We start from the raw sequence: 27,934 nt of genomic DNA on the forward strand, positions 1-27,934 counted from the left end.
TATGGAGACTGCACCTTCTGCAATCATGCAGGAGACCCCAACTCAGCCTCCAGAGGCACCTCAGCAGGTTGTAGTTCAATCTCCATTCCAGCAGGAGGTGACAGTTCAAACCCCAAGTAAGGATCAAGGTCAGCATTCAACATTATCCAGCGTCATAGTTCATCATGTGGACCTAGAGCAAACCACAACTCCAGAGCCCACTATGGAGGCTGGACATTCTTCATCCCTACAGCAGACTACAGCCCCTCCTCCAAAACACCCTGAGGTGACACTTGCACAACCAAACCTGACTCAACTCACAGTTCCACCTGGGGACCTGGGAGTTAACATATCTCAGCAACCAAGGCCATCCGAGACAGTTCTTTTTCCTTCGACTCAGTATTCAGTATCCACAGGTCTTCCTGGTGTAAAATATACCCCAGAAAAGAAGCAGCCAGAACAGAATGCCACCACAAACATCAGCATATGTGAGCTCTGTACCTGCAAAAATGAGACGCTGTCGTGTGTTGGTCTCAGCCCCAAGCGGAAGCTCCACAGAGTGCCTGAGCCAGAGCCTAACGCCTACAAGGGCACCTTCACCATCATGTAAGAATCGCCTTTCCTCATTTGTTCTCTGCATCCTGCCTGACATGGCAGCCTTTCTTCAGGTCTTCCTGGGTCCTCCTTATCTCCCCAACCCTCATTGACTGACTTTCTGTTTCTACCTTTTGTTTGTCAATGATTCCTTATCTTCATTCTCCTTCTTACTATTTTTCCCTCTCCTCCAGTCTTCTACTTTTAATTGCCCTTATGTTTTCCTTCTCCATTTTTTACCCCATTATTTAATTCCTTAACATCTACTCTTCTCCCACCTTTACTCCATCGTCTTTATAGCAACATGTCCCTCTCCCCGTCTCATTGGTGGTAATACAACAAAGTGGTTAAGAGTAGAGATTCCGCAGCCAGACTACCTGGGTTTGAACCCAGCTCTGTCATTTATTGGCTTTATGACTCAATTTCCTCATCTGTGATATGGGGATTATGGTAGTCATCATCTCATAGGATGACTCCTATGACTCGTAAATCTCCCCATGACTCGAATCTCATTGGGAGATTTAGATGAGTTAATATAGGTAAAGGTCTTCTATCAGTGCCTAGCATATATTTTAGTGTTAGCTATTATTATTATTCAATCCCTCAGTTATATCTAGAACTCATATTTGTCCCCTGGCTTTCTATATGTAGCACCCGTTTTGTGCCCAACCCAGGGCTAAGTACCGTGGGAGCCACAGAAGTGTATGGCATTGTCTCCAGAACATGACAATGACAAGTGGGAAGAAAGGGGATATGCCTTAAAAGGGAGGTAATATATAATTAAGTGTTAAGAGAAATACAGATAGGTGCTGTGATTCACCAGAACCTGTAATCACAGGGGTGTGGAGGTCACGGAAGGCTGCATGGATAAGCTAAATCTTTAGCTGGGACTTAAAGATTGGCTGTGATTTGTCAGCAAAATAATAGGCAGTACAGTCTAGGCAAAGGTGTGACTGCAGGGATGATCAGAATTTAATAGATTAGTCTGGCTGTAAAGAATTGGGTTAGGCAACAATGAAAGATCGGATTATGATAAACCTTGGCTATCGGCAATGGGGGTTTGAAAGTTACGCTGTAAGATATGGGGAGCCACTGCAAGTTTTCAAGCAAGAGAGACAAATGATTAAAACAAGAGTCTTATTTTAGATTTCATATGTAGAGCGATCTAGAGACGAAAGCTTGATTCAGGGAGGCCAAATAGAATGCTTTAGCAAAATCTAGGAGTACAGTGAGAAGGGGCCAAATTAGAGTGGTTGTGATGGAAGTAGAAAGAAAATCCCGAGAGTACTACAGAGGAGAAACTGACAAGATGTAGTAATTGACTAGAGTTGGGGGATTGTAGTACAGGAAAGAGACAAATCACATGTGTTGATGGGCAGAATGATGGTGGTATAACAGGTGGAAATCCAGCAGTTGAGAAGCAGAGTCAGTTTTGAGGGAGATGAGTTCAGTCTTAGGCATCTTTTATTGGTGAGCATAAAGCAACCAGAAGGCTCTGTTTGAGTGAAAATGTCCCTCAGGCAGATGGGCAGACAGGTATCCGTTATGACGTATTTCTGACTCGCGTGAAAAATGTGCATATAAACTGAACAGTTACATTGTTGCTGAGGGAAGAGGACAAAGCTAAAGCTAAAGATTCAAAGTCATCCACTGAGTTAGTGGTTCAAACTGAACCTCAGGCATTTAACAGCTTCTCTTAAACATGTCTAATTCATGGATACATTCTCACTGTGTAAAAATAGAAATGTCACAGAAGTATATAGGATAAAATGTGAAAATTCCACCCCACCTTCCCTACTACCAATAAGGTAACTCCTGTTACTGTTTTAATGTGTGTCCTTCCTTCCGAGCTCTTTCCTTTGCAATTTTTTCCCCTAATGAGGTAATAACTTTACTCCTTGCTCAGTAACTTGTACTTTTCCCTATGCAATATGCTTAAGAGATGTTTTCGTATTAGTCCCTCTAATTTCTAATTGCCGTATCCTTCTAACACCTGGACAGATTCTGAGGGCACTGAGCCAAAGCTTTGGTGTAGCCTAGCATAGGATTTCTTTATATTCATTTGCTGATATTGATAAATGTTTGCCATTTTTCTCATTGATTTGTAGGAGTCATTTTAGACACATAAGTGATTTTGGGAAAAAAGTAATTGGCATTATGTATCCAAGAAATTGGACAGATAGGAAGTTCAGGTTCTGAAGAGATGCCTCATTGCTTGTGCCAGTGGCCTCACAGTATGCTTTTATTAATTGTGCACACTGGGAAGCTGATAAGCTGTGGGAATTAGAAAGCTGGTCTTTTCTGCGTTTGAATATTCCCCACACGGTGGCCATGATTCTTTTCCTTAGTCTCTACATTCTTTTCCTACCTATTCAAGGATATGAACTGTGTTTCTTCACAGAAATTTCCAAGGAAACTCTATTTCTTACATTGATGAAAGTATATGGAAGGCATACCGCTGGGCTGAGAAGCTGTGAGTATACTCTCCCCAAATATGAATACAAAAAGTTAACTGCATTGTAAGATCCCTCGTGGTCCAGAATTTTGAGGTCAATACCTGTGAGAAAAGGTATTTCCCCTTCCATATCCCAAAGCAGCCTAATGATTGAAATTCTGTGTTTATTTTAAAAATTAAATTTGGCAGGACCTCTTTAAGATCAGTAAGAGCCAATTTAAACTTATTTTCCATTATACAAGTAATACATGGTTATATTCTCAATAGATAATAATGAAATAACAGGTATAGTGAAAACCCTCCTTGTGTCCTAATCCCCCACCCACTACTTTGAGTTTAGTATTAATCCTTCCAGACTCTTTTCCATACGTTTGAGTACATACATATTTACAGATAGCAAAATAGGTTTGTGTGTTTTTCTTATGTTTTTTTTACATAAGTAACATCCTGCAACTTGATTCCTTCATTTCATGATATGTCTTAGATTTCTTTCCTTCCCAGTACCTAGAGGGTTACCCCATTCATTTAAGCTCCTGCATAATATTCCATAGTATGAATGTATCACAGTTTAATAATGCCCCTATTGAAGGATGTTTAGATTATGTCCAGTTTTCTTGTTACTTGCATTGCTGCAATGAATATCCTTGTACATGCATTTTTGTGAGCCTGGTCATTTATTTCTATAGAATAATTATCTAGAAATGGGATTGTTGGGGTGAAGACTATTTAGATATAAAATTTTAATTGCCCTCAAAGAAGTTGTGCCAGCTTATACTCCAGTCATCCTGCTGTGATGACATTCATTTCCCCACACCCTTCCACCACTGGATATTCTCCCTTTTTTTTTTTTTTTTTTTGCTAATCTGCCGGGTGAATAAAAGGGGTCCCATCTGAATTTGAATTTTTCTTATTACTTGTAAACTTAAATATCTTTATATGTTTACTGAACATTTGTATTTCATCTCTGAATTGTCTGTCCTTTGCCCATTTTTCTGTTACTATTTTTTTTATTGATTTGTAGAAAAAGTCAGTTTAGATACATAAGTGATTTTGGAAAAAAACATTCAAAGTAATTTTTCATGACAGTCTGTGGTAATATCCTTAGTTCAACTTGAATAGACAAGTCATAAATGACTTCTGAATTAATAATAAAAGACATAAGTGTCAATCTAAAAACAGGTGTTATGACCACCCTTAAAGAGATGCCCCCTTAGTCTGATATCCTATTGGTAAGGGAAAAAATACTAGAACCAGGCAATTTGTTTTAATTTACAGATTTCCTAAATAGTATATGTAGTTTATATTTCCCATGATAGTATCTAACTTGGAGATTTTATTTCCCAAACTTGTAAGAAAAATGAAAGTCATTTGGCACAAGAAATAGATAACTTAATTTCCTCTGGGAGTGGAGGGGGGTGGTAGACTGAGGGACAGAGGTAAGAGAAAAAGTTTGAATTGTGTGCTACATATTTTTGGAATTTTGAGATGTGAATATATATGACATATTTTTAAAAAATAAATTGAAATTAAAAAATTAATTTTTAAAAAGCATGTGTTTGGGAGGCGATACACTATAACATGAGTCTGGTAAGGTGTGAAGATTCCTAAGTCAGCTTGAGGTTTATACCTTATAAGCAGAGGTTCCTAACTTGAGGTCAGTGGTTCCCCAAAGCAGAATTTCTTAACCTCCTGCTCCCCCGTGTATACCTCTTTGGCAAGCTGCAGAAGCTTATGTTCTTGGAATAATGTTTTAAAATGTATAATAAGTCAAAATATATAGAAAAACAAAGGAAACCAACTATATTGAAATAGTTTTCGGAATATTTTTAAAATTAATGAAATAGTAATAAATATGCTTCTCTTAACACATTAAATAACAAGATCTAGTTGTAGGTCTAATAAATATTATAACTCCGGGGTAGTGATGAGAAAAAAAAGATATTTCGAGGTATCTGCAGCATATACGTGATATGAAATGACCTGTGATTTCTATTGGGGACCAAATTAACTATACTGCTGATCTACTGTGGTTTGTTGCCTACATTCATAATGGAAGGAAGTGCTGATTTTAGTTAGAGATTTGTGAAAACTGAGATGTAATTTTATTTCCCATCCAAGTTTGGCACTCTGGATTCAGTCCTCTCTATTCACAGACCTCTGCCCTAAAAGGGTGATCCACAAGTCGAAATTGCATGCACACTTTTGCGTGTGTTCAAGAAAGTGCAGTTTTTTAGGGAAAAGAACCATTGCTTTTCTGAAATTCTCAAAGGATTCTTGTCTCAAAAGATTGAGTCACAAATGTAGGGGAGAAGAAAGACATTTCTTTTCCTGTACTTATCCTCATGAGTGACGATAAATGGATAATTTGTTTTAAGTAAAAGTATCTGATAGTTGATAACTTGTCACTTTCCGAATTCATTCAATAAATACTTTTTGAGTATCTACTATATGCCAGGAACTGTTTTACATGCTAGGGTTTCAGGCCCAAGAATGAAACAACCCAAGTATCCCAGTTCTCAGGGGGTTTACAAATATATAAAAATAAGTATATAAGTATAATAAAGAGATAGATATAATTTCAAGCATTGCTAAGTACTTTGGAGAGAAAGAAAGCAGGGGAAGGAGAGTAAATCAGTTCCAGAAAGGCCTCTTGTTTGTATTATATATATAGTTAAATCAATCAAACAAACAAACCCTGAGCCCTCTCAATTTCCTAGAAGTTACGGAGGTGGAGAGAAGGATAATTGTCAATAATACAGAATCAAGAATGAATGTGAAATTCAGAAGATTGCCTTAGACCAGAACCCTGGTCAGAAGTTACACATGGATCTTTCTTAAATGTTACTTCATGCCTGGTTTTGATATTTTCGTGGTGTGAGAAAGTTTTAGATCTAGCTTTAACTCTGATTCCCCATAGTTTTAAAATTTTTTCTTCAGTCAAAATGAATATTTGGAGTTCTACAGATTAATGTATTTTATTTCAGTTATTCAGTTATTGCTTATTTGAAGCTCCTTTTTGGGTAATTTTTTGGTGACTGACTCATTCTCAGTCTAAACTTTACTTCTAGGCTGAATATACCGTTATTATTTTTTAAATTTCTACTATCCTGTCATCCAAACAACTTCACAGAAAGAAACCCCATTAATTTGAAATACATACTGTTTGGTTACCCCCTGTCCTACCATGATATTCAAACTCTAACCAGTCTGATATGGGCATCAGCCAATCAGAGAAGACAGTGCCATAAAGAGTTGAGGATCAGCTCCATCTCTTTGCTGTACTTACTGAATCCTTGTCAACGTTCAAAGTTATAATTAGTATATATGAGTTCCACTTTTGTGTAGCTTTTTTTCATATACCATCATTTCCTGTGACGTTTGTATTTCATTTATGGTATATACATACAGTTTTGTCATGCGATATGGGGAGGTAGAGTTTTTTCCTACCTTTGAAGGTATGAAAAGGGTTACCATAAATGTCGTTGGACACATTGATTTGGCTTTTTTCTTTTTGGATCATTTCCATGGAAATATGAAACCACTACTTAGAGGTGAGAAAACAATCAATCTTAGCACCATCTGTTGACCATTCCCCCTAACATGTATTCTGACAATCACTGCGATTCCTTCTAACATGGCGAATTTCAAATTGAGGTCAGGGTCTTTGAAGCATGCTCAGGGCTCCAATAGTTCTTTGTGGGAATTGAAGTCTTTTGTGTTTTTGTTTTAGTGATCTTTTAAAAATGTATGTGACTATATTCTGTATAATATGAACCACCTTAATAACTGAGTTACAGAGTTTCCAGGTAGTAATATTTTAATTCTCATAAGCTATGAGTAAAGAATTAATTTATGAGCTGGAATTAAGCTATGAGATGGAATTAATATAAATATGTGACCAAGAGACACTGTGAGTGAAAAGCAGAAGGTTTTAAATGCAGAACTCAGTGGAAATAGTTTCACAAGGCAACATAGCCTGTGCTCAGATCCCCAAGGCTACTGAAGGATGTACCACTGTTAATATTACCTGCAAGGAAGGGGATTCTTCCAGGCACGAGAAACCTACCTTTGATGTCTTATAGAGTTTCTTCTGTACTGGCTCTCTCTACTACTCCCTCACTCCACTCTTGGGATACTGGCTATGTGCCTTCCTGCTTATCAGCTATAGGAAACAGGTGCAAAACACCACCCCCTCCTCCCCGCAGCATGTTCCTAGTCTTTATTGTGAGACCAGCGGAAGCAAAGGGCTTAACATTCCTCTGGCAGACCCAGGCGTCAGGCTTGACTGTGAATCGTTCCTGCTCCCTTCATTCTGCATTCTGGAGAGGTCATTGGCTATATCTCTCAGTTTCCTAATGTATTCTTTAACTGTCATTTCTGCTTCTCATATACTGAGATTTTTTATTATTGCTAACACTTTTCATTCGTATATTCTTGAGTTGATTAATGGATGCACTATCTGTTTACATCTGTCTGAGGGTAATAATTGTGCTATCCTAAGGTCCTCTTGTGCTTTGTTAACTCTGATTCATTGGGTATAAGCTCTTATGTTTGTTTTTGTTTTCTGTCCTTAATGGAGTTGGCTTTCTCACATTGTTTGGTCCTTCCTGAATGTAATTCATCTTTGTAGTTGAGATTCTACTGCGTTTGTTTCCCAGCTTTAGGGGAGAAGTGAAATGAGCTGTTGGGGCTTATTACTCCCAATGGGTTCCCCTGAGAATAAGGCAGAGGTGGAAGGTGACTTCTGGTGGCTAGTCAGGGAGTGCATACCTTTCTTCCAGGGTTCTGGGACCTTGCCCCCTTTCTAACACCAATTGCTCCTGCCTAGAGGAAGACACCTTTTGCTGCCTGGATCAAGGAGGAAAGATGTGGGGTTGATGTGTGCTGTAGGCTGCTCCTACTGCACTATTCCAACTGATCACCCTGTAGGTAGCTCCAGGACGTTTCTGGTAGGGGAGCATTTGTGGAACTGCTCCCACACATTGAGCTAAGGTTGTGATTCTTAAGTTATATCTTTTCTATCATTCTTAGGGATTTTGGTGGAAGCTGAAGGGGTGGAGACTTGACATGTTTCAATCGGCCAACTTGAAATAGCACAACTTCTTAGGAAACAATTTTGTATCCCTATTACATCCTAGACAAACTCAGGCAAATATGTATCAGGATACAAATACAAGAATGTTCAAAGCAGTATTGTTTTTAATAAATAAAAACTAGAAAAATCTCTGTATACATCAACAGTTGAATGAATAAAGTGTGGTATAATCATACTTAGAAGTCATACACTTCATCAGAAACATAATGCAAGCCACACAAGTAATCTTAAATTTTCTGGTAGCCACTTAAAAACAAAAGTAAAATGAAACAGATGAAATAAATGTTAATATCTTTTACTTAACCCTTATATACAAAATATTATCATTTTAACATGTAATCATTATATACATTATTAATAAGATATTCTACATTTTTTTCATACTAAGTATTTAAAAATATCCAAAGTATTATCATACCTACATGTAATCAATATAAAAATTAATGAGAGAATCTACATTTTCTTCCCATACTAACTCTTTGAAATCACAATTTGGTTGCTAAATTTTATTACAAATACTTGATCGGTATTGAGATTTCATAAAATTTACAGTCAAAAATGTAGTATCACATATGCAAATTGTTGCTAACATAAACATTTTCCAATAATTACATTGAGTATCAGTTTTTTAAATTTTAATTTTAAAATAATTGAAATTAATTAAATTAAAAATTCAACTCAGTCACATTAGCCACTTTCAAATACGCAGAAGCCTCATTTAGTTGGACGTGCAACACTACATACTACAGGCAAAAATAAAATAATTTTACAAAATAATGTTGAATGAAAGAAGCAATATGGAAAATAATACATATAATATGATTCCACTTATATAAAGTTCAAGAAGAAGCAAGACTAAACTGGGTTGTTTATGGCTGATAGAGAAAAGGCAAAACTACATTTAAAAAGCAAGGAAATTATTATTAAAGTCAGGATAGTGGTTCCCTCTAGGAAGTCAGAGAGAGGGTTGTGATTGGAAAAGGGCACACGTGGTCTTCTGGGATGCTGGCAGGATTCTTTCCTGACATGAATGGTATTACGTGGGGGTCTGTTTTGTAATTATAAAACAGTTGAACAGTTGTTCAATTGAATTATTGAGCAGTTACGTATATTTTATGCACATTTTAGTTTTCAGAAAATTTTTAATGGGGGAAAAAATCAGATGGCTTCATTTGCCCTGGTACAGTTCTGTGTGGGACTTCCCAATAAGGTTTGGGGAAAGAGAGGAGGGAAGGGCAGCTCTGCAACGTTGGTGCCACCCAGAGCTGGGTTCTAACAGAGACTTCGTGATCTAGAGAATAGGCATTAACTATATGATTTGGTGGGAAGAGTGGGTGGGGCGTGGGTGTGTGTGGGTGTGTGTGTGTGTGTGCACACGCGTGAACATGCGTGATGGAGAGAGATGGACACAAAGGACGTGAAAAGAAGGTTTAAATGAAAACAGAGCAGAAATCACCATCCCTAAATTAAATAAGAATTAGGTTGTTTAGGTGGCACCATTACCCAGCTTTCCTCCACATATAGGAGTTAGTCCTATGTCGTATATAGTTGTAGTTATTTTGCAGTTTGATCCAGAAATAACCTATTCATTTTTCAGAATTCTCAGTGAAAATTATTTGACTGAATTACATAAGGACTCCTTTGAAGGCTTGCTATCCCTCCGATTTTTGTAAGTTAATCATATTTATTTATGAGTTCTTATCTATAAAGTAGATTATCTATAAAGTAATTAAGGGGTTCAAGTTAGATAATGTCTTCAGTTTCTTCTAGCAATAAAATTCTACAATACTTTAAGTCTGTGTAGGGCCCCAGCCCATCACTCGCACTAAATATCTCCTATTCATTTTTAATTTTTTCATTATATAGACAAGGTATAGATAGAAAAATACACTTTAGTTGTAGAGGAAAAGTGGTAATGAGGTCTGAGCAATTATAGACTCCCATATGAACCTTGTTATATAAGTGTTCATATACTCTCCATCTGTATTTATATCTTGTTTATGGCCTATGGATCAAATCTGGCCCACAGTCCGTTTTTATACAGCCCATAAGTTAAAAGTGATTTTTAAAGGGCTGTAAATGAGAAAAAAAAGAAACGAAGAAAAATATGTGACAGAGACTGTATGTGGCCTGCAAAACCTAAAATATTGACTTATCTGGCCTTTACAGAAAAGGCTTGAAAAAGTTGGTTTAGTGAAATGAGAGGCATTAAAGTTAACCTCAAATTGTCCCCTACAGGACAAGAAAATATAGAACACTTACATTAATATGAATGCCATTAACTCATAACTTTGATAATTTAATCTAAATTAAATTAACATTTAAATATTAAATATTTAAGCAGGTGAATTATGTAAACAGTATTGTCAAGGGACTTCCCTGGTGGTCTAGTAGTTAAGACTTTGCCTTCCAATGCAGGGGGTGTGAGTTCGATCCCTGGTCAGGGAGCCAAGATCCCACATGCCTCATGGCCAAAAAACCAAAACATAAAAAAAAAGAAGCAATATTGTAACAAATTCAATAAAGACTTTAAAAATGGTCCACATCCAAAAAAAAATCTTAAAAATAAAATCAGTATTGTCAAGAACACATTAAGTTACCAAAAGAACAAACTGTTGTTAAGGATTTCGATGCAGGAATTGTGATACCAATATTAAGAATGTTTAAGATGATGGTTAAGTGGTATATTTAGAAATGCTTACACTAAATAAGCATATCAGAAATGCCCCTAACAAAAATCTCTCCAGCCTTTTTTTTTCTGTTTTTTGTTTGTTTGTTTGTTTTGTTTTGTTTTTTGGGCCCCGCCACACGACTTGCGGGATCTTAGTTCCCTGACCAGGGATTGAAACCAGGTCTCCAGCAGTGGAAGCGCTGAGTCCTAACCCCTGGACTGCCAGGGAATTCCCTCTCCAGCTTCTTTATCAAAGAGGAAATGCTTGCCTAGTATTTCTTTTTATTTAGGGATAAGGAGATAACTGTGTTTTTTGCTATAAAAGCTCAGGTTTGTCCTTTGTCCATGGCATCTAAAGCTGTGTATGTCATTAATCCTTATTAAGCCAATTAATGATCCTCTTTAGCAAATAGATTCTTCTTGCAAATATAAAAGCCTTAAGGGAAGTGGGTATAAAGAGCCTCACATGACCCTAAAAATAGTTCTTTTAATTATAAAACCTTCCAAGCCTTAAGGGGCAATCACCCTTATATTAGTTTCTTCTCTGCCATGTGGGCTCCAAACCTGACAAACACAGTTTGGAGAAAAACAAATCAGATAACTGCACAGTGGAATAGGCCCTTCATTACTTCTACTATGAAATACTTTATAATCTGATTATTTCATGTTAGCATAATTATTCTCATTCTTTAAAAAAATGCCAATCAATAAAATAGCGAAAACAGAATATGCTAATCAGCACTATGCCTAGTGTTGTGAACACGAAGATGGGTAAGACAGGACTCCTTTTAGCAACTCATGATCTCCCAGTGAAAATAAACATATAAGCTCAAACCATAATGACAAAGTGCTGTGGAGGCACCATGCAGTCATAAAACTACCTTTCTTTTAAAACAGTCATTTCCTCCTTCTATCCACTCCCCAGCTATTTGTTGAGTTTATAAATATTTGAGTTTGCTTTATGCCCACGCGTTGGTTTTAAACATGATAGACGATGCACATAAGCAGGATCTAGTCCATACTTTGAAGGAGTTTACGCTCAGAGGAAATGGGTTGCAAAAATAGCTATATTTAAAGAAAGAAATGAATACGGGCAATGAGAGCTATAAGTTGCTATTGGAGCACAAAAGAGGGAAAAAAGACTTCAAGTTGGATCAGGGAAGATGTTACTAGAGCAATGCTGTTTAAACGGGACCTCGAAGGGCCATTGGGTATCAATGACAGACACCTTGGGAAGAATAAGCTTGCAACAGGAAAGTGGGAGAAAGGCCAAACACAGGAAGAATACTCTGAGTACCTGTAGAGTGCAAGTGGGAAGAGTAGGAGATTAGAGCCAGATCATCTAGGGCTTTGGAGGCCAAGCCAAGGATAACATGTCAAGCTACCATGTTACCACAGCAGTGCTTTAGGACAAGCTTTAGCCTGCAACAGAACCAACCACTTGGAGGGCTTGTGAAAACACAAGCTCCATCCCCATAGTTACTGATTCCAGAGGTCCAGAGTAGGGCTGAGTATTTGTATCTTCAAGAAGTTCACAAGTGATGCTGGTATTTGAGAACCACTTCCAGAGAGTTAATCTGGTGATCACGTGGAGGATGGCTTAGAAAGGGAGAGGGTAGAGATGGAAACACCAGTCAGAAGAGAGTTATACCCATCCAGGTGAAATGAGAGACTAAGCTGGAATCAATGGAAATAAGATAGTCGGCTATAGTCAAGAGTAGGTATTTTCGAATAAAAGTCAATATGATAGAAAGTGTAATACTGAATTAAAGTTACATATTAATGACAGAAGTAACTTCCTTTCAAGTTGTGTGAAAGGGTATCTTTTATTTCATCTCACAATGAATTGGCCTAGAAAAACAGAACTCTACTGGGAAGTGTGTAAACATAAGAATATTCCTTTTAATATTAGAAATTATAATGATATATAGAGATAAAAACTTTGAGCTCATAATCTAGAATTTGATGAGACCACAGAAGGTGGAATCTAATCAATGCTTCTGCTCTCAGGAAAGACTACCTCCAAAATCTATCAAGATCTATAGTTGTATATTTAATTTATGAAGATCCTGAAGGTGAGACTCTTAAGAGAGGTGAAGTCAGGGCTAGGGGCTCTGGAAGGTTCAAATAATAATTCCTAAGGTTTGGAGTTTAGACCAAAGCTTCTTATTTATTATTATCATTCTAACCTCTACTAGTTATTCCTACTAATTAGATATCTAATAGCTAATTGAGGCAATATTTTCCTTTTCCTTTTCCTAGAGATTTATCCTGCAATAAAATACAGTCTATTGAAAGACGTACGTTTGAACCACTACCTTTTTTGCAGGTAATGTAAGTTACAAGTATAACTTCATTATATATGGAATTTTTGTAAAGCTTAATTTTTTATAAAATTAATTTGTTACTCCTTTGGAAATATGATTAAAATCACTACTAAAATTTTGTAGCAAATCCTTTTTGTCTCTAGCAAAGATTAGTGTGAGAATTATTACACAGATCAGAGTGAATCATTATAGAGCAGTGGCTCTCAACCAGGGTGATTTTGCACGCAGGTGACATTTGGTAGCGTCTGGAGACATTTTTGCTTGTCAGAACTGTATATGCTACTGGCATCTAGTGGACAGAGGCCAGAGATGCTACTCAACATCCAACAGTGTACAGGAGAGCCTCCCACAGCAAAGAATTATCCAGCCCAAAATGTCAATAGTGCTGCCTTTCTAGAGAAATAAAGATCACTTAACACAAGTATTTAATGAGCATTTACTATTTTGTATCTAATGCACCACATATATAATCATTAAAGTATAAATCATAATGTCTTCCACAGTGAGATTTCTTTAGCGTATGGAGGGAGTAGTGTTGTTATGTTTCATCATATATAAATTAGAATTATTGCCAAAGGATAAATGTTCTGAAAGAATATATATTTTTCTTCTCCTTTTGCTTGTGTCTTTTTTTGTAGAAATCTTGGTTGCAATTTACTCACAGAACTGAGCTTTGGAACGTTTCAGACCTGGCATGGAATGCAGTTTTTATACAAGTTGTAAGTGAAATAGAAGATGAATACATGTAAAAAACTGTGTGTAAAAACATCATGCAGTTATTGGTAAGCTGGGTGTAAGCCCAGTATGAATTCTGGAAAGTATGTCTTGAGAGCCTTTTTTTTTTTTTTTCAAATGAGGAAACTAAGGTACAAAGAGGCCAAGAGACTTGTTTAACTCATATATATGAATCGCTCTGCTTTCCATAGTACTGATCTTTGGCACGGGCAATAAAAGGCACCAAGCAAAAACACTCAAATTAGCATTGTCATGGAATCCCACTGATGCCTCTCCAATATGCGAATGGTCCACGAAGTTCCACTTTTGAATTTCACTTTGATTCCTGCTCATGTGCAAAGTTCCTAACTTCTTAAAATGTATGCAACACAGAGCTACAAAGGACTAAGTTTAGCACCGAATTCTTCAGGGAGCAAAAGGTGTGGGTGCTTCCCCAACCATTATTAGCTCTTTTAAATGGCAAAGCAGAAAGAATTCCTGAACACCCACCACAGGGCTCTCCCCAGCCACCCAGAACATTATTTTTCAAAAAGCATATATCTCTGACGTGAATTATCTGTGGCCAATAGGAAGCTTTGAGGTATGGAAAAAGACGTTGTTTGTGTTCAGCTGTAGTGTGAGAAATATAAAGAAAATACATTGCTGTAGCTTAATTCAATATACTTTCTTTGCTGACTACTCTTCAGTAAGAAGTGTGGGTTTTACACCCCTTCAGCTCAAAAATTCTGTGATTTCTCATGACACAAGGAAATGATAGTGGGTACGTTCAATGGCCCGAAGGCGATTTTAGACTCAAGGTAAAGAGCTCTTCTACACCTGGCTTTGGAAAAGGCTCTCTTACCTGTCTTGTGGTTCAGAAATCCAGTTTCACACAGTTCATTTTGGGTTAATGAAGGTGTTGAGGCTGTATCTGGAGCTGGATTAGCAATTCCTGCAGATACATATCTTTAGCGGCCTCCTTCCTTTCCCTTGTTAGTGTGCTGATGCCTACCTTGGGGAGAGAGCACCGAGGGTCAGTTTTTCTTTTGCCAGCACACCGGAGAGCAGGCTCATGAGGTCCCTTCACCAGGAGGTTTTAGTAGCGTCAATACAACGTCTTAAACTCACCACGTTTCCTAAACATCCTATAACACCAAGAGTTCCTTATAAGAATCAGAGTTTCACTAGAGTTATGTAGGCAACACAGGAAAATACATTGTGGAAATCAGTCAATCAATCAATCACAGTTTAAAAATTAATGAATTCATTCAAAAACATTCACTGAGTGCCATGCCCACTGTGTGTCAGCACTGTACTAAGTGCTGGGGATACAAAGATGCATAGGGCAGGGAATTTGTCCCCAAGAAGCTTTCATACTGGAAGGAGAAAGATGGATGTTGATGGGAAAACATATATGAGAGCCATTCTAGCATCTGTTCAGCAGGGTAACAAGGTGAGGAGGTGGGTGATGAAGTAGAAAATGGGTGGTCGGTTAGAAAAGATTTGTAATGCAAGAGGCACCAACTTGTTCCTTTTGAATTTGTGTTCCTCTTAAATGACAGAAAACGGTAGTGAAAGCATCAAAACTATCTGGTGTTGGAAATAAATTAGTACTGTGCTCCTAAAACTCATTCACAGTTACTTTCAAAAGATTGTCACAGTATAGTAAGTCTTTGTTTTGGGCTAATTCTTTCTAATAGACAAAGCTAATTTGCTTCAGGAAACATTTGCCATGGTGAGATACAAACTTTAGTGCATCTCTTTGCAAAGGCAAGCCACCAAGGGAAGATACCACCCTCGAGTTTAAGTCATTTGACTACCTATAATGACATATTACTGGGGTGCTTATAAGTTGCCTGCATTAAATAAGTTTGGCAAAGGGCCCCAGCTGAGGTGGATTTATCATGAATTCAATGACGCTTAGGCTTCAGGGCTCCTTACTTGCATAGGTCCCTTCCGAGGTCTTGAGAGGGGTCCTAGCGATTTTTGTATTCATAACTTTGCATGCTTTTATTAGATAGGATTTCCCAAAGTAGATGAGGTTCAGGTCCCACAAAACCTTGATTCATGGGGGGGGAGAGAGATGATGGTGGAAGAGTAAGACGCGGAGATCACCTTCCTTCCCACAGATACAGTAGAAATACGTCTACACGTGGAACTGCTCCTACAGAACACCCACTGAACGCTGGCAGAAAACGTCAGACCTCCCAAAAGGCAAGAAACTCCCCACGTACTTGGGTAGGGCAAAAGAAAAAAGAAATAACAGAGACAAAAGAATAGGGACGGGTCCTGCACCAGTGGGAGGGAGCCGTGAAGGAGGAAAGGTTTCCACGCACTAGGAAGCCCCTTCGTGGGCAGAGACTGCGGGTGGCAGAGGGGGGAAGCTTCGGAGCCACGGAGGAGAGCACAGCCACAGGGGTGCGGAGGGCAAAGCGGAGAGATTCCCGCACAGAGGAGCAGTGCCGACCAGCACTCACCAGCCCGAGAGGCTTGTCTGCTCCCCCGCCGGGGCGGGCGGGGCTGGGAGCTGAGGCTCGGGCCTCAGTTGGATCTCAGGGAGAGGACTGGGGTTGGCGGCGTGAACACAGCCTGAAGGGGTTAGTGCACCACAGCTAGCCGGGAGGGAGTCCGGAAAAAAGTCGGCAGCTGCCGAAGAGGCAAGAGACTTTTTCTTCCCTCTTTGTTTCCTGGTGCGAGAGGAGAGGGGATTCAGAGCGCCACCTAAACGAGCTCCAGAGACGGGCATGAGCTGCGGCTATCAGCGCGGATCCCACAGCAACAGGGGCGCAGAGGAAAAAACAGAGAGATTCCCGCACAGAGTCTAGGCGCCGAGCAGCGCTCACCAGCCTGAGAGGCTTGTCTGTGCACCCGCCGGGGAGGGCGGGGCTGGGAGCTGAGGCTCGGGCTTCCGTCGGATCGCAGGGGGAGGACTGGGGTTGGCGGCGTGAACACAGCCTGAAGGGGTTAGCGCACCACAGCTGGCTGGGAGGGAGACCGGGAAAAAGTCTGCAGCTGCCGAAGAGGCAAGAGACTTTTTCTTGCCTCTTTGTTTCGCTGTGCGCAAGGAGAGGGGATTCAGAGCGCTGCCTAAATGAACTCCAGAGACAGGCGCGAGCCGCGGCTATCAGCGCGGACCCCAGAGACGGGCTTGAGACGCTAAGGCTGCTGCTGCCGCCACCAGAAAGCCTGTGTGCGAGCACAGGTCACTCTCCACACCGCCCCTCCTGGGAGCCGGTGCAGCCCGCCACTGCCAGGGTCCCGTGATCCGGGGACAACTTTCCCGGGAGAATGCATGGCGCGCCTCAGGCTGGTGCAACGTCACGCAGGCCTCTGCCGCTGCAGGCTCGCCCCACCTCCTCTGTACCCCTCCCTCCCCCCGGCCTGAGCGAGCCAGAGCCCCCGAAGCAGCTGCTCCTTTAACCCCGTTCTGTCTGGGCGGAGAACAGACGCCCTCAGGCGACCTACACGCAGAGGCGGGTCCAAATCCAAAGCTGAACACTGGGAGCTGTGCGAACAAAGAAGAGAAAGGGGAATCTCTCCCAGCAGCCTCAGAAGCAGCGGATTAAAACTCCACAAACAACTTGATGTGCCTGCATCTGTTGAATACCTGAATAGACAACGAATCATCCCAAATTCAGGAGGTGGACTTTGGGAGCAGGATATATTAATTTTTCCCCTTTTCCTTTTTTTGTGAGTGTATATGTATGTGCTTCTGGGTGAGATTTTGTCTGTATAGCTTTGCTTTATAATAGCTTGATTTTACTTCACTATATTATATCCTCTTTCTTTCTATTTTTTCTCCCTTTTACTCTGAGCCGTGTGGATGAAAGGCTCTTGGTGCTCCAGCCAGGCATCAGGGCCGTGCCTCTGAGGTGGGAGAGCCAACTTCAGGACACTGGTCCACAAGAGACCTCCCAGCTCCACGTAATACCAAACGGCAAAAATCTCTCAGAGATCTCCATCTCAACATCAAGACCCAGCTTCACTCAACGACCAGCAAGCTACAGTGCTGGACACCCTATGCCAAACAACTAGCAAGACAGGAACACAGCCCCATCCCTTAGCAGAGAGGCTGCCTAAAATCATAATAAGGCCACAGACACCCCAAAATACACCACCAGACATGGACGTGTCCACCAGAAAGACAAGATCCAGCCTCATCCACCAGAACTCAGGCACTAGTTCCCTCCACCAGGAAGCCTACACAACCCACTGAACCAACCTTAGTCACTGGGGACAGATACCAAAAACAACGGGAACTACGAACCTGCAGCCTATGAAAAGGAGACCCCAAACAAAGTAAGATAAGCAAAATGAGACGACAGAAAAACACACAGCAGATGAAGGAGCAGGGTCAAAACACACCAGACCTAACAAATGAAGAGGAAATAGGTAGTCTACCTGAAAAAGAATTCAGAATAATGGTAGTAAGGATGATCCAAAATCTTCGAAATAGAATAGACAAAATGCAAGAAACATTTAACAAGGACGTAGAAGAACTAAAGAGGAAGGAAGCAACGATGAAAAACACAATAAATGAACTTAAAAATACTCTAGATGGGATCAATAGCAGAATAACTGAGGCAGAAGAACGGATAAGTGACCTGGAAGATAAAATGGTGGAAATAACTACTGCAGAGCAGGATAAAGAAAAAAGAATGAAAAGAACTGAGGACAGTCTCAGACACCTCTGGGACAACATTAAATGCACCAACATTCGAATTATAGGGGTCCCAGAAGAAGAAGAGAAAAAGAAAGGGACTGAGAAAATATTTGAAGAGATTATAGTTGAAAACTTCCCTAATATGGGAAAGGAAATAGTTAATCAAGTCCTGGAAGCACAGAGAGTCCCATACAGGATAAATCCAAGGGGAAACACGCCAAGACACATATTAATCAAACTGTCAAAAATTAAATATAAAGAAAACATATTAAAAGCAGCAAGGGAAAAACAACAAAAAACACACAAGGGAATCCCCATAAGGTTAACATCTGATCTTTCAGCAGAAACTCTGCAAGCCAGAAGGGAATGGCAGGATATACTTAAAGTGATGAAGGAGAAAAACCTACAACCAAGATTACTCTACCCAGCAAGGATCTCATTCAGATTTGATGGAGAAATTAAAACCTTTACAGACAAGCAAAAGCTGAGAGAGTTCAGCACCACCAAACCAGCTTTACAACAAATGCTAAAGGAACTTCTCTAGGCAAGAAGCACAAGAGAAGGAAAACACCTACAATAACAAACCCAAAACATTTAAGAAAATGGGAATAGGAACATACATATCGATAATTACCCTGAATGTAAATGGATTAAATGCTCCCACCAAAAGACACAGACTGGATGAATGGATAGAAAAACAAGACCCATATATATGCTGTGTACAAGAGACCCACTTCAGACCTAGAGACACATACAGACTGAAAGTGAAGGGGTGGAAAAAGATATTCCATGAAAATGGAAATCAAAAGAAAGCTGGAGTAGCAATTCTCATATCAGACAAAATAGACTTTAAAATAAAGACTATTACAAGAGACAAAGAAGGACACTATATAATGATCAAGGGATCGATCCGAGAGGAAGGTATAACAATTGTAAATATTTATGCACCCAACATAGGAGCACCTCAATACATAAGGCAAATACTAACAGCCATAAAAGGGGAAATCGACAGCAACACAATCATAGTAGGGGACTTTAACACCCCACTTTCACCAATGGACAGATCATCCAAAATGAAAATAAACAAGGAAACACAAGCTTTAAATGATACATTAAACAAGATGGACTTAATTGATATTTATAGGACATTCCACCCAAAAACAACAGAATACACATTTTTCTCAAGTGCTCATGGAACATTCTCCAGGATAGATCATATCTTGGGTCAGAAATCAAGCCCTGGTAAATTTAAGAAAATTGAAATCGTATCAAGTATCTTTTCTGACCACAACGCTATGAGACTAGATATCAATTACAGGAAAAGATCTGTAAAAAATACAAACACATGGAGGCTACACAATACACTACTTAATAACGAAGTGATCACTGTAGAAATCAAAGGGGAAATGAAAAAATACCTAGAAACAAATGACAATGGAGACACGACGACCCAAAGCCTATGGGACGCAGCAAAAGCAGTGCTAAGAGGGAAGTTTATAGCAATACAAGCCTACGTCAAGAAACAGGAAACATCTCGAATAAACAACCTAACCTTGCACCTGAAGCAATTAGAGAAAGAAGAACCAAAAAACCCCAAAGCTAGCAGAAGCAAAGAAATCATAAAGATCAGATCAGAAATAAATGAAAAAGAAATGAAGGAAACAATAGCAAAAATCAATGAAACTAAAAGCTGGTTCTTTGAGAAGATAAACAAAATTGATAAGCCATTAACCAGACTCATCAAGAGAAAAAGGGAGAAGACTCAAATCAATAGAATTAGAAATGAAAAAGGAGAGGTAACCTCTGACACTGCAGAAATACAAAAGATCATGAGAGATTACTACAAGCAACTCTATGCCAATAAAATGGACAACCTGGAAGAAATGGACAAATTCTTAGAAATGCACAACCTGCCGAGACTGAACCAGGAAGAAATAGAAAATATGAACAGACCAATCACAAGCACTGAAATTGAAAGTGTGATTAAAAACCTTCCAACAAACAAAAGCCCAGGACCAGATGGCTTCACAGGTGAATTCTATCAAACATTTAGAGAAGAGCTAACACCTGTCCTTCTCAAACTCTTCCAAAATATTGCAGAGGGAGGAACACTCCCAAACTCGTTCTACGAGGCCACCATCACCCTGATACCAAAACCAGACAAAGATGTCACAAAGAAAGAAAACTACAGGCCAATATCACTGATGAACATAGATGCAAAAATCCTCAACAAAATACTAGCAAACAGAATCCAACAGCACATTAAAAGGATCATACACCATGATCAAGTGGGGTTTATCCCAGGAATGCAAGGATTCTTCAATATACACAAATCAATCAACGTGATACACCATATTAACAAATTGAAGGAGAAAAACCATATGATCATCTCAATAGATGCAGAGAAAGCTTTCGACAAAATTCAACACCCATTTATGATAAAAGCCCTGCAGAAAGTAGGCATAGAGGGAACTTTCCTCAACATAATAAAGGCCATATATGACAAACCCACAGCCAACATTGTCCTCAATGGTGAAAAACTGAAACCATTTCCACTAAGATCAGGAACAAGACAAGGTTGCCCACACTCACCACTATTATTCAACATAGTTTTGGAAGTGTTAGCCACAGCAATCAGAGAAGAAAAAGAAATAAAAGGATTCCAAATCGGAAAAGAAGAAGTAAAGCTGTCACTGTTTGCAGATGACATGATACTATACATAGAGAATCCTAAAGATGCTACCAGAAAACTCCTAGAGCTAATCAATGAATTTGGTAAAGTAGCAGGATACAAAATTAATGCACAGAAATCTCTTGCATTTCTATACACTAATGACGAAAAATCTGAAAGTGAAATTAAGAAAACACTCCCGTTTACCATTGCAACAAAAAGAATAAAATATCTAGGAATAAACCTACCTAAGGAAACAAAAGGCCTGTATGCAGAAAATTATAAGACACTGATGAAAGAAATCAAAGATGATACAAATAGATGGAGAGATATACCATGTTCTTGGATTGGAAGAATCAACATTGTGAAAATGACTCTACTACCCAAAGCAATCTACAGATTCAATGCAATCCCTATCAAACAACCACTGGCATTTTTCACAGAACTAGAACAAAAAATTTCACAATTTGTATGGAAACACAAAAGACCCCGAATAGCCAAAGCAATCTTGAGAACGAAAAATAGAGCTGGAGGAATCAGGCTCCCTGACTTCAGACTATATTACAAAGCTACAGTAATCAAGACAGTTTGGTACTGGCACAAAAACAGAAATATAGATCAATGGAACAGGATAGAAAGCCCAGAGATAAACCCACGCACATATGGTCACCTTATCTTTGATAAAGGAGGCAAGCATATACAGTGGAGAAAAGACAGCCTCTTCAATAAGTGGTGCTGGGAAAATTGGACAGATACATGTAAAAGTATGAAATTAGAACACTCCCTGACACCATGCACAAAAATAAACTCAAAATGGATTAAAGACCTAAGTGTAAGGCCAGACACTATCAAACTCTTAGAGGAAAAGATAGACAGAACACTCTATGACATACATCACAGCAAGATTCTTTTTGACCCAGCTCCTAGAGAAACGGAAATAAGAACACAAATAAACAAATGGGACCTAGTGAAACTTAAAAGCTTTTGCACAGCAAAGGAAACCATAAACAAGACCAAAAGACAACCCTCAGAATGGGAGAAAATATTTGCAAATGAAGCAACTGACAAAGGATTAATCTCCAAGATTTACAAGCAGCTCATGCAGCTCAATAACAAAAAAATGAACAACCCAATCGAAAAATGGGCAGAAGACCTAAATAGACATTTCTCCAGAGAAGATATACAGGTTGCCAACAGACACATGAAAGAATGCTCAACATCATTAATCATTAGAGAAATGCAAATCAAAACTACAATGAGATATCATCTCACACCGGTCAGAATGGCCATCATCAAAAAGTCTAGAAACAATAAATGCTGGAGAGGGTGTGGAGGAAAGGGAACACTCTTGCACTGTTGGTGGGAATGTAAATTGATACAGCCACTATGGAGAATAGTATGGAGGTTCCTTTAAAAACTACAAATAGAACTACCATACGACCCAGCAATCCCACTACTGGGCATATACCCTGAGGAAACCATAGTTCAAAAAGAGTCATGTACCAAAATGTTCATTGCAGCTCTATTTACAATAGCCAGGACATGGAAGCAACCTAAGTGTCCATCATTGGATGAATGGATAAAGAAGATGTGGCACATATATACAATGGAATATTACTCAGCCATAAAAAGAAATGAAATGGAGGTATTTGCAATGAGGTGGATGGAGTTAGAGTCTGTCATACAGAGTGAAGTAAGTCAGAAAGAGAAAAACAAATACAGTATGCTAACACATATATATGGAATCTAAGGGGGGAAAAAAAGGCCCTGAAGAACCTAGTGGCAAGACGGGAATAAAGACACAGACCTACTAGAGAATGGACTTGAGGATATGGGGAGGGGGAAGGGTGAGATGTGACAGGGTGAGAAAGTGTCATGGACATATATACACTACCAAATGTAAAATAGATAGCTAGTGGGAAGCAGCCGCATAGCAGAGGGAGATCAGCTCGGTGCTTTGTGACCACCTAAAGGGGTGGGATGGGGAGGGTGGGAGGGAGGGAGATGCAAGAGAGAAGAGATATTGGAACATATGTATATGTATAACTGATTCACTTTGTTATAAAGCAGAAACTAACACACCATTGTAAAGCAATTATACTTCAATAAAGATGTTTAAAAAAAAAAAAAAAAACCTTGATTCATCACCGGGTTTCAGGTAATTATAAGTCAGTAGATTTCTTTAATGAAGCCTCTTTGTCATTGACAAACATCAGGTGAAGTAGTTAGCAGTGTGGTAGTCTATTTTAAATCCGAAATCTACCTCAAAGTTGAGCCAAGAGCTTATTAATTAATAAAGTACCACTTTCTGAATGGTAGTAGTAATCATATCTCTTTCAGATAAAATCAGGCATGAAATATATTATGGAAAACCAGCAGTGGTTGATAATCCTAAATGTTAAGTCTACTTTTTTTTTCTGACTTTAAAGTGTTTCTCCTTCATTCACCTATGCAGGTCCAGACTGATGGCTTATTTTTAACAATTCTTTTAGTCACTTCATTGGTTCTAACAATACAAGCTCCATGATTTTAGAAACTGAAGGACTCTACAATGTAGAAAGGCTATATAACTTAACCAGACAGAGGACATTCACATGCTGGCTTGTCTGTGGTACATCAATATTGTACCAAGAACATAAGCACTAAGAGAGAATAAGAGGAAAATCAAAGCCTTATCCCTATTGAATTATTTACCCCATTGTTGAGAATATCAATGAGGTAGGTGTGGCCACATTTTGAAGGCAAATTGAGCTGCAGTCACAGAGCCGCTCAAATGCTCCCCCAGTCAACTAGCATTGGTTTCCTTTAGATAGCTATGTACACACAAAAGCTTACACACTTCAGGGTGTTGTCATCACTTTTTGCTGTGTACTAGAATCCTGGCAGTTTCTCAGATTTAGAAAGGCATAAACGCTAAAAACAAAAATAACTTGGATCTGTCCTTTGGGGTGATTTAGGGTGGCTGTTTTATTTGTAATAGTTCAAAATTTTGAGATTGTCACACCTAGCAACTACTACACTTTTCTTCTCCCAACTGCATCTTATTCTTCCCACCTGTAGTATTTTCTCCCATTCTGTATGTTTTTTCACTTTCTTGATAGTGTCCTTTGAAGCACAAACTTTTTCATTTTTATAAAATCCAATTCATCTATTTTACCTTTGGTTGCCTGTGCTTCTGGTATCATATCTAAGAAACTGTTGTCTAATGCAAGGTCATAAAGATTTACTCCTGTGTTTACTTCTAAGAGTTTTATAGCCTTAGCTCTTACATTTGGGTATTTGATCCATTTGGAGTTAATTTTCACATATGGTGTGAAGTGTAGGAGTCCAGCTTCATTATTTTGTGTGTGGACGTACAGTTGTCCCGGCATCATTTGAAAAGTCTGTTCTTTCCACATTGAATTGTTTTGGCACCCTTGTTGAAAATCAATAGACCATAAATATGAGGGTTTATTTCTATACTGTCAATTCTGTTCCATTGATTTACATGTCTGTTCTTATTCCAGTACCACACTGTGATTGCAGTCGCTTTGAACTGAGTTTTGAAACCAGGATGTGTGAGTCCTCCCACTTTGTTCTTTACCAACATTGTTTTGGTTATTCTGTTCCCTTGAATTGCCATATGAATTTTAGAATTAGCTTGGCAATTTCTGGAAAGAAGTCAGCTGGGATTTTGATAGGAATTGCAACGGAACCATAGGTCGATTTGGGAAGTAGTGAAATTTTAATAAGATTATCTTCCAGTCCATGAATCCAGCATATCTTTCTATTTATTTAGATCTTCTTCAATTTCTTTCAACACTTTTGTACTTTTCAGTGTGAATCTTGCACTTACTTGGTTAAATTTTTCCCTAAGTATTTTACTTGTTTTGATGCTGTTACACATGGAATTGTTTTCTTAATTTCATTTTTGGACTACTCATTGCTGGTGTGTAGAAATAATATTGATCTTATATCCTACAACCTTGCTGAACTCATTTATTAATGCTAACAGTTATTTTCCTAGATTCCCAGGAATATGTCTTGTGGTCTTCCAGTTTCCCAGGAATACATTGGAACATTTCAAAGTCTCTGTGGACATCTCATTCCTCAGCTTTTCTTTTTAAGCTTTTTGGTTGGGCTGTTTTTTGCCCCAAACTGTTATCCATTGCCTCATGCAACCGCCATGTTAAAATACTTGCTTGGAAATGTTTTCCAAAAATGTCACCTGAGGAGAGAGGCTTTTCTCACTAGACAGCTCTCAGTCAGGTCAAAGTCAAGTCTTTCAAGTGAGGTCTTCCAGGGGACCACCAGACATGTAAAACAATGACAGTTCTTTGGGAATGAGGCTTTGAAGGACCTCCCAGTCCATGCTGCTCCTCCTGGTACCAGGGATGTGGGCTGTTTTTCAAGGCTACCACTGGCATGGAGAGCAAAGGTCAAGGACAAGTTAAAGCAACACAGATCTCATTGTTCTTAGAGAAATTAATTTGTTTTCCTTGAATAAATTGCTCCCCAATTTGCTGCAAGCCTGTTGGTTAAATTTCCAGAGTTCAGAAAAAGTTGTTTCGGACCATTTTTGCCAGTTTTGTTGTTGTTGTTGTTGTTGTTATTGTTATTGTTGCTTCTATGGAGGGATGAATTTTCAGATGTCCTTCCTCCATCATTTTTACTGATTTTCCTGCAATATTTTTTAAAATCTCTAAAGTCTCAATGACCATAGGCTAATTAAATATTTATCATGGGAGGTGATTAAGGCAAAAATAAATAAAAAGAAAAATAAATAAATAAAAAGAGAAAATATCATTCTCATAGAGGCTTTCCCAGATGGGTAGATGAAGTTTGAAAAGGTATTTCTATATTTAGTGCTCTCAAAATTAAGGTTAAAGTAACAGATGTTTTAAACCCCCCCCCCTTTTTTTTCATTCAAGTTAAACACAGGCTTTAGAGTCAGAACTGAGTTCAAATTCCAGCTCTGCTTCTTACTAGCTTGATGACTTAGGACAAGTTATATAACTTCTCTGTGCCTCAGTTTCCTCATTTGTACAATGGGGTAATATATCTATCACATAATGTTACTGTGAGGATTAAATGTTAAATGCTGATCACAGATGCCTGGCAACCCAAAAGATATTAGTTTTGATAATTATCTTTATAATATTCGCAAAATACATTATTAATTCTTGAGTAGAGTTAACCTGAAGTCAGATATTCTTTTCTTTCTTCCTGTTTCTTTTGGGGTTTTTTTCCCCCTTATTTATTTTAAAGAACTAAGAAAAAAGAAAAAAAGAAAGAAACAACTAAGAAGAAAATCTATTCCAGCATTTTGGAATAAAATTTTGTTCCCCAAACTTAATTTGTTTATTTTATTGATATATAAACAAAATGTTTTTTATTTATTCAGCAAACATTTATTAAATACCTCGTAAATATTAGGCACTATGTCAGGCACAGGAATAATAATGACAATAAAGTGTGGTCCCTGCTCTCAAGTTGCTGGCAATCTGGGAGACTGACAAGTAAACAGGTGATTACATCATACACAGTAACAAAGGCTATGATGCAAGAATACACATGGGACTATGTGATGGGAGTATGGCTTTCACCAGTTCCTCTTGGATTTATCTCTTCTTCTTTGGCTCCAGAACCAAGGACTTAGCCCTATTTTTGTCTTTAACTGGGTAGTTTAAATCATGAAATTTAAAAAATTTGTAGAGATGAAAGAAAAACACCTGGAATTATGGAAGACACTAGAAATAGTACTTTTTTACAGAACAAGGGCTTCCTACCAGCATAGTCACTTCTAGGGTTTTTAACCTGAGAAGTTCTTTGGCATACTTTTTCTTTGCTAACCACTTTTTTTTTCTATTTTTTTGTTTGTTTGTTTGTTTCTCTTCTCCACTTTATCATCTAGAGACCTGGGTAGTTCCCAATGAGAGAGTGTTTTACAGATGCTAAGGGTGATTTACAGGTAAAGACAGAAAATGATTTTTTTTTAAACTTTCACGTTCCGTACCAAAAAAAATGAATATAAGCTTTCATGGAAGTAATTGAAAATGCAGGTAATTTAAATTCCAATCCATTTTTCAGAATTCTCAATCGTAATCCTTTGACAACAGTTGAAGATTCTTATCTTTTTAAATCGCCAGCTTTAAAATATTTGTAAGAATTGCAACAGTTTCATGGCTCATGAGATAATTTCTGGTCTTTTTTACTTTTGTCAAAGATTGAGTACTTTGGCTAAAAAGTCATAATTTAGATTTTAACTGGGTTATTGAAAATAAGAGTTATTGGCAAAGAAAAGGATTAAGAAAGAATATATATGGGTAAGACAGCCAGCAGAGAATGAGAACAGTGTTGAAGAACACATATAGATATGGAACATGTAGATGCATGTAGGAATATTATTTATCCCAGAAAGCAAAAAGGAATAAGGGTTACAGTATTTTTTTAAAAAAGAGTGATCAAAAGAGGTAGATGCAATTGAAAATGAGAAGTTAAGATAATAAAAAATGATTGTACCGTTCAGCACCAAGGTCATTAATTTGATGATGCAAATTTGAATTTCTTCAATAAGAGCTCTTTGGCATTATCATGTATGGCAAGTAAGAAGCCAGAATTGAAGTAATCACATGTTAAGAATCTTTTTGAGTTTAGAATTTTTGTCTTTGGGTTTTATATCATGCATGTTTGGGTTTCTCCTTCAGAGACATGGGAACAACACAAGTGTCACTTACAACAATTGAAAGCATCCTCATGATGACCCTTGAATTGGAAAAACTGTAA

The 27,934-nt window shown here is 38.5% G+C and overlaps 1 protein-coding gene across 1 annotated transcript; it reads left to right on the top strand.

Annotated features, from left to right (window-relative positions):
* The first annotated feature begins 1 nt into the window (after nt 1).
* LOC137755556 (leucine-rich repeat-containing protein 37B-like) lies at nt 2–27,934 on the top strand. The gene is made up of 7 exons (XM_068531763.1): nt 2–585; nt 2,975–3,046; nt 9,721–9,792; nt 13,057–13,128; nt 13,760–13,840; nt 27,239–27,310; nt 27,856–27,934. Exons 1-7 carry the CDS (start codon nt 2–4, stop codon nt 27,932–27,934), a joined length of 1,032 nt encoding a protein of 343 aa, XP_068387864.1.

The sequence above is a fragment of the Eschrichtius robustus genome, chromosome 20 (assembly GCF_028021215.1).
Source record: "Eschrichtius robustus isolate mEscRob2 chromosome 20, mEscRob2.pri, whole genome shotgun sequence".
NCBI lineage: Eukaryota > Metazoa > Chordata > Mammalia > Artiodactyla > Eschrichtiidae > Eschrichtius > Eschrichtius robustus.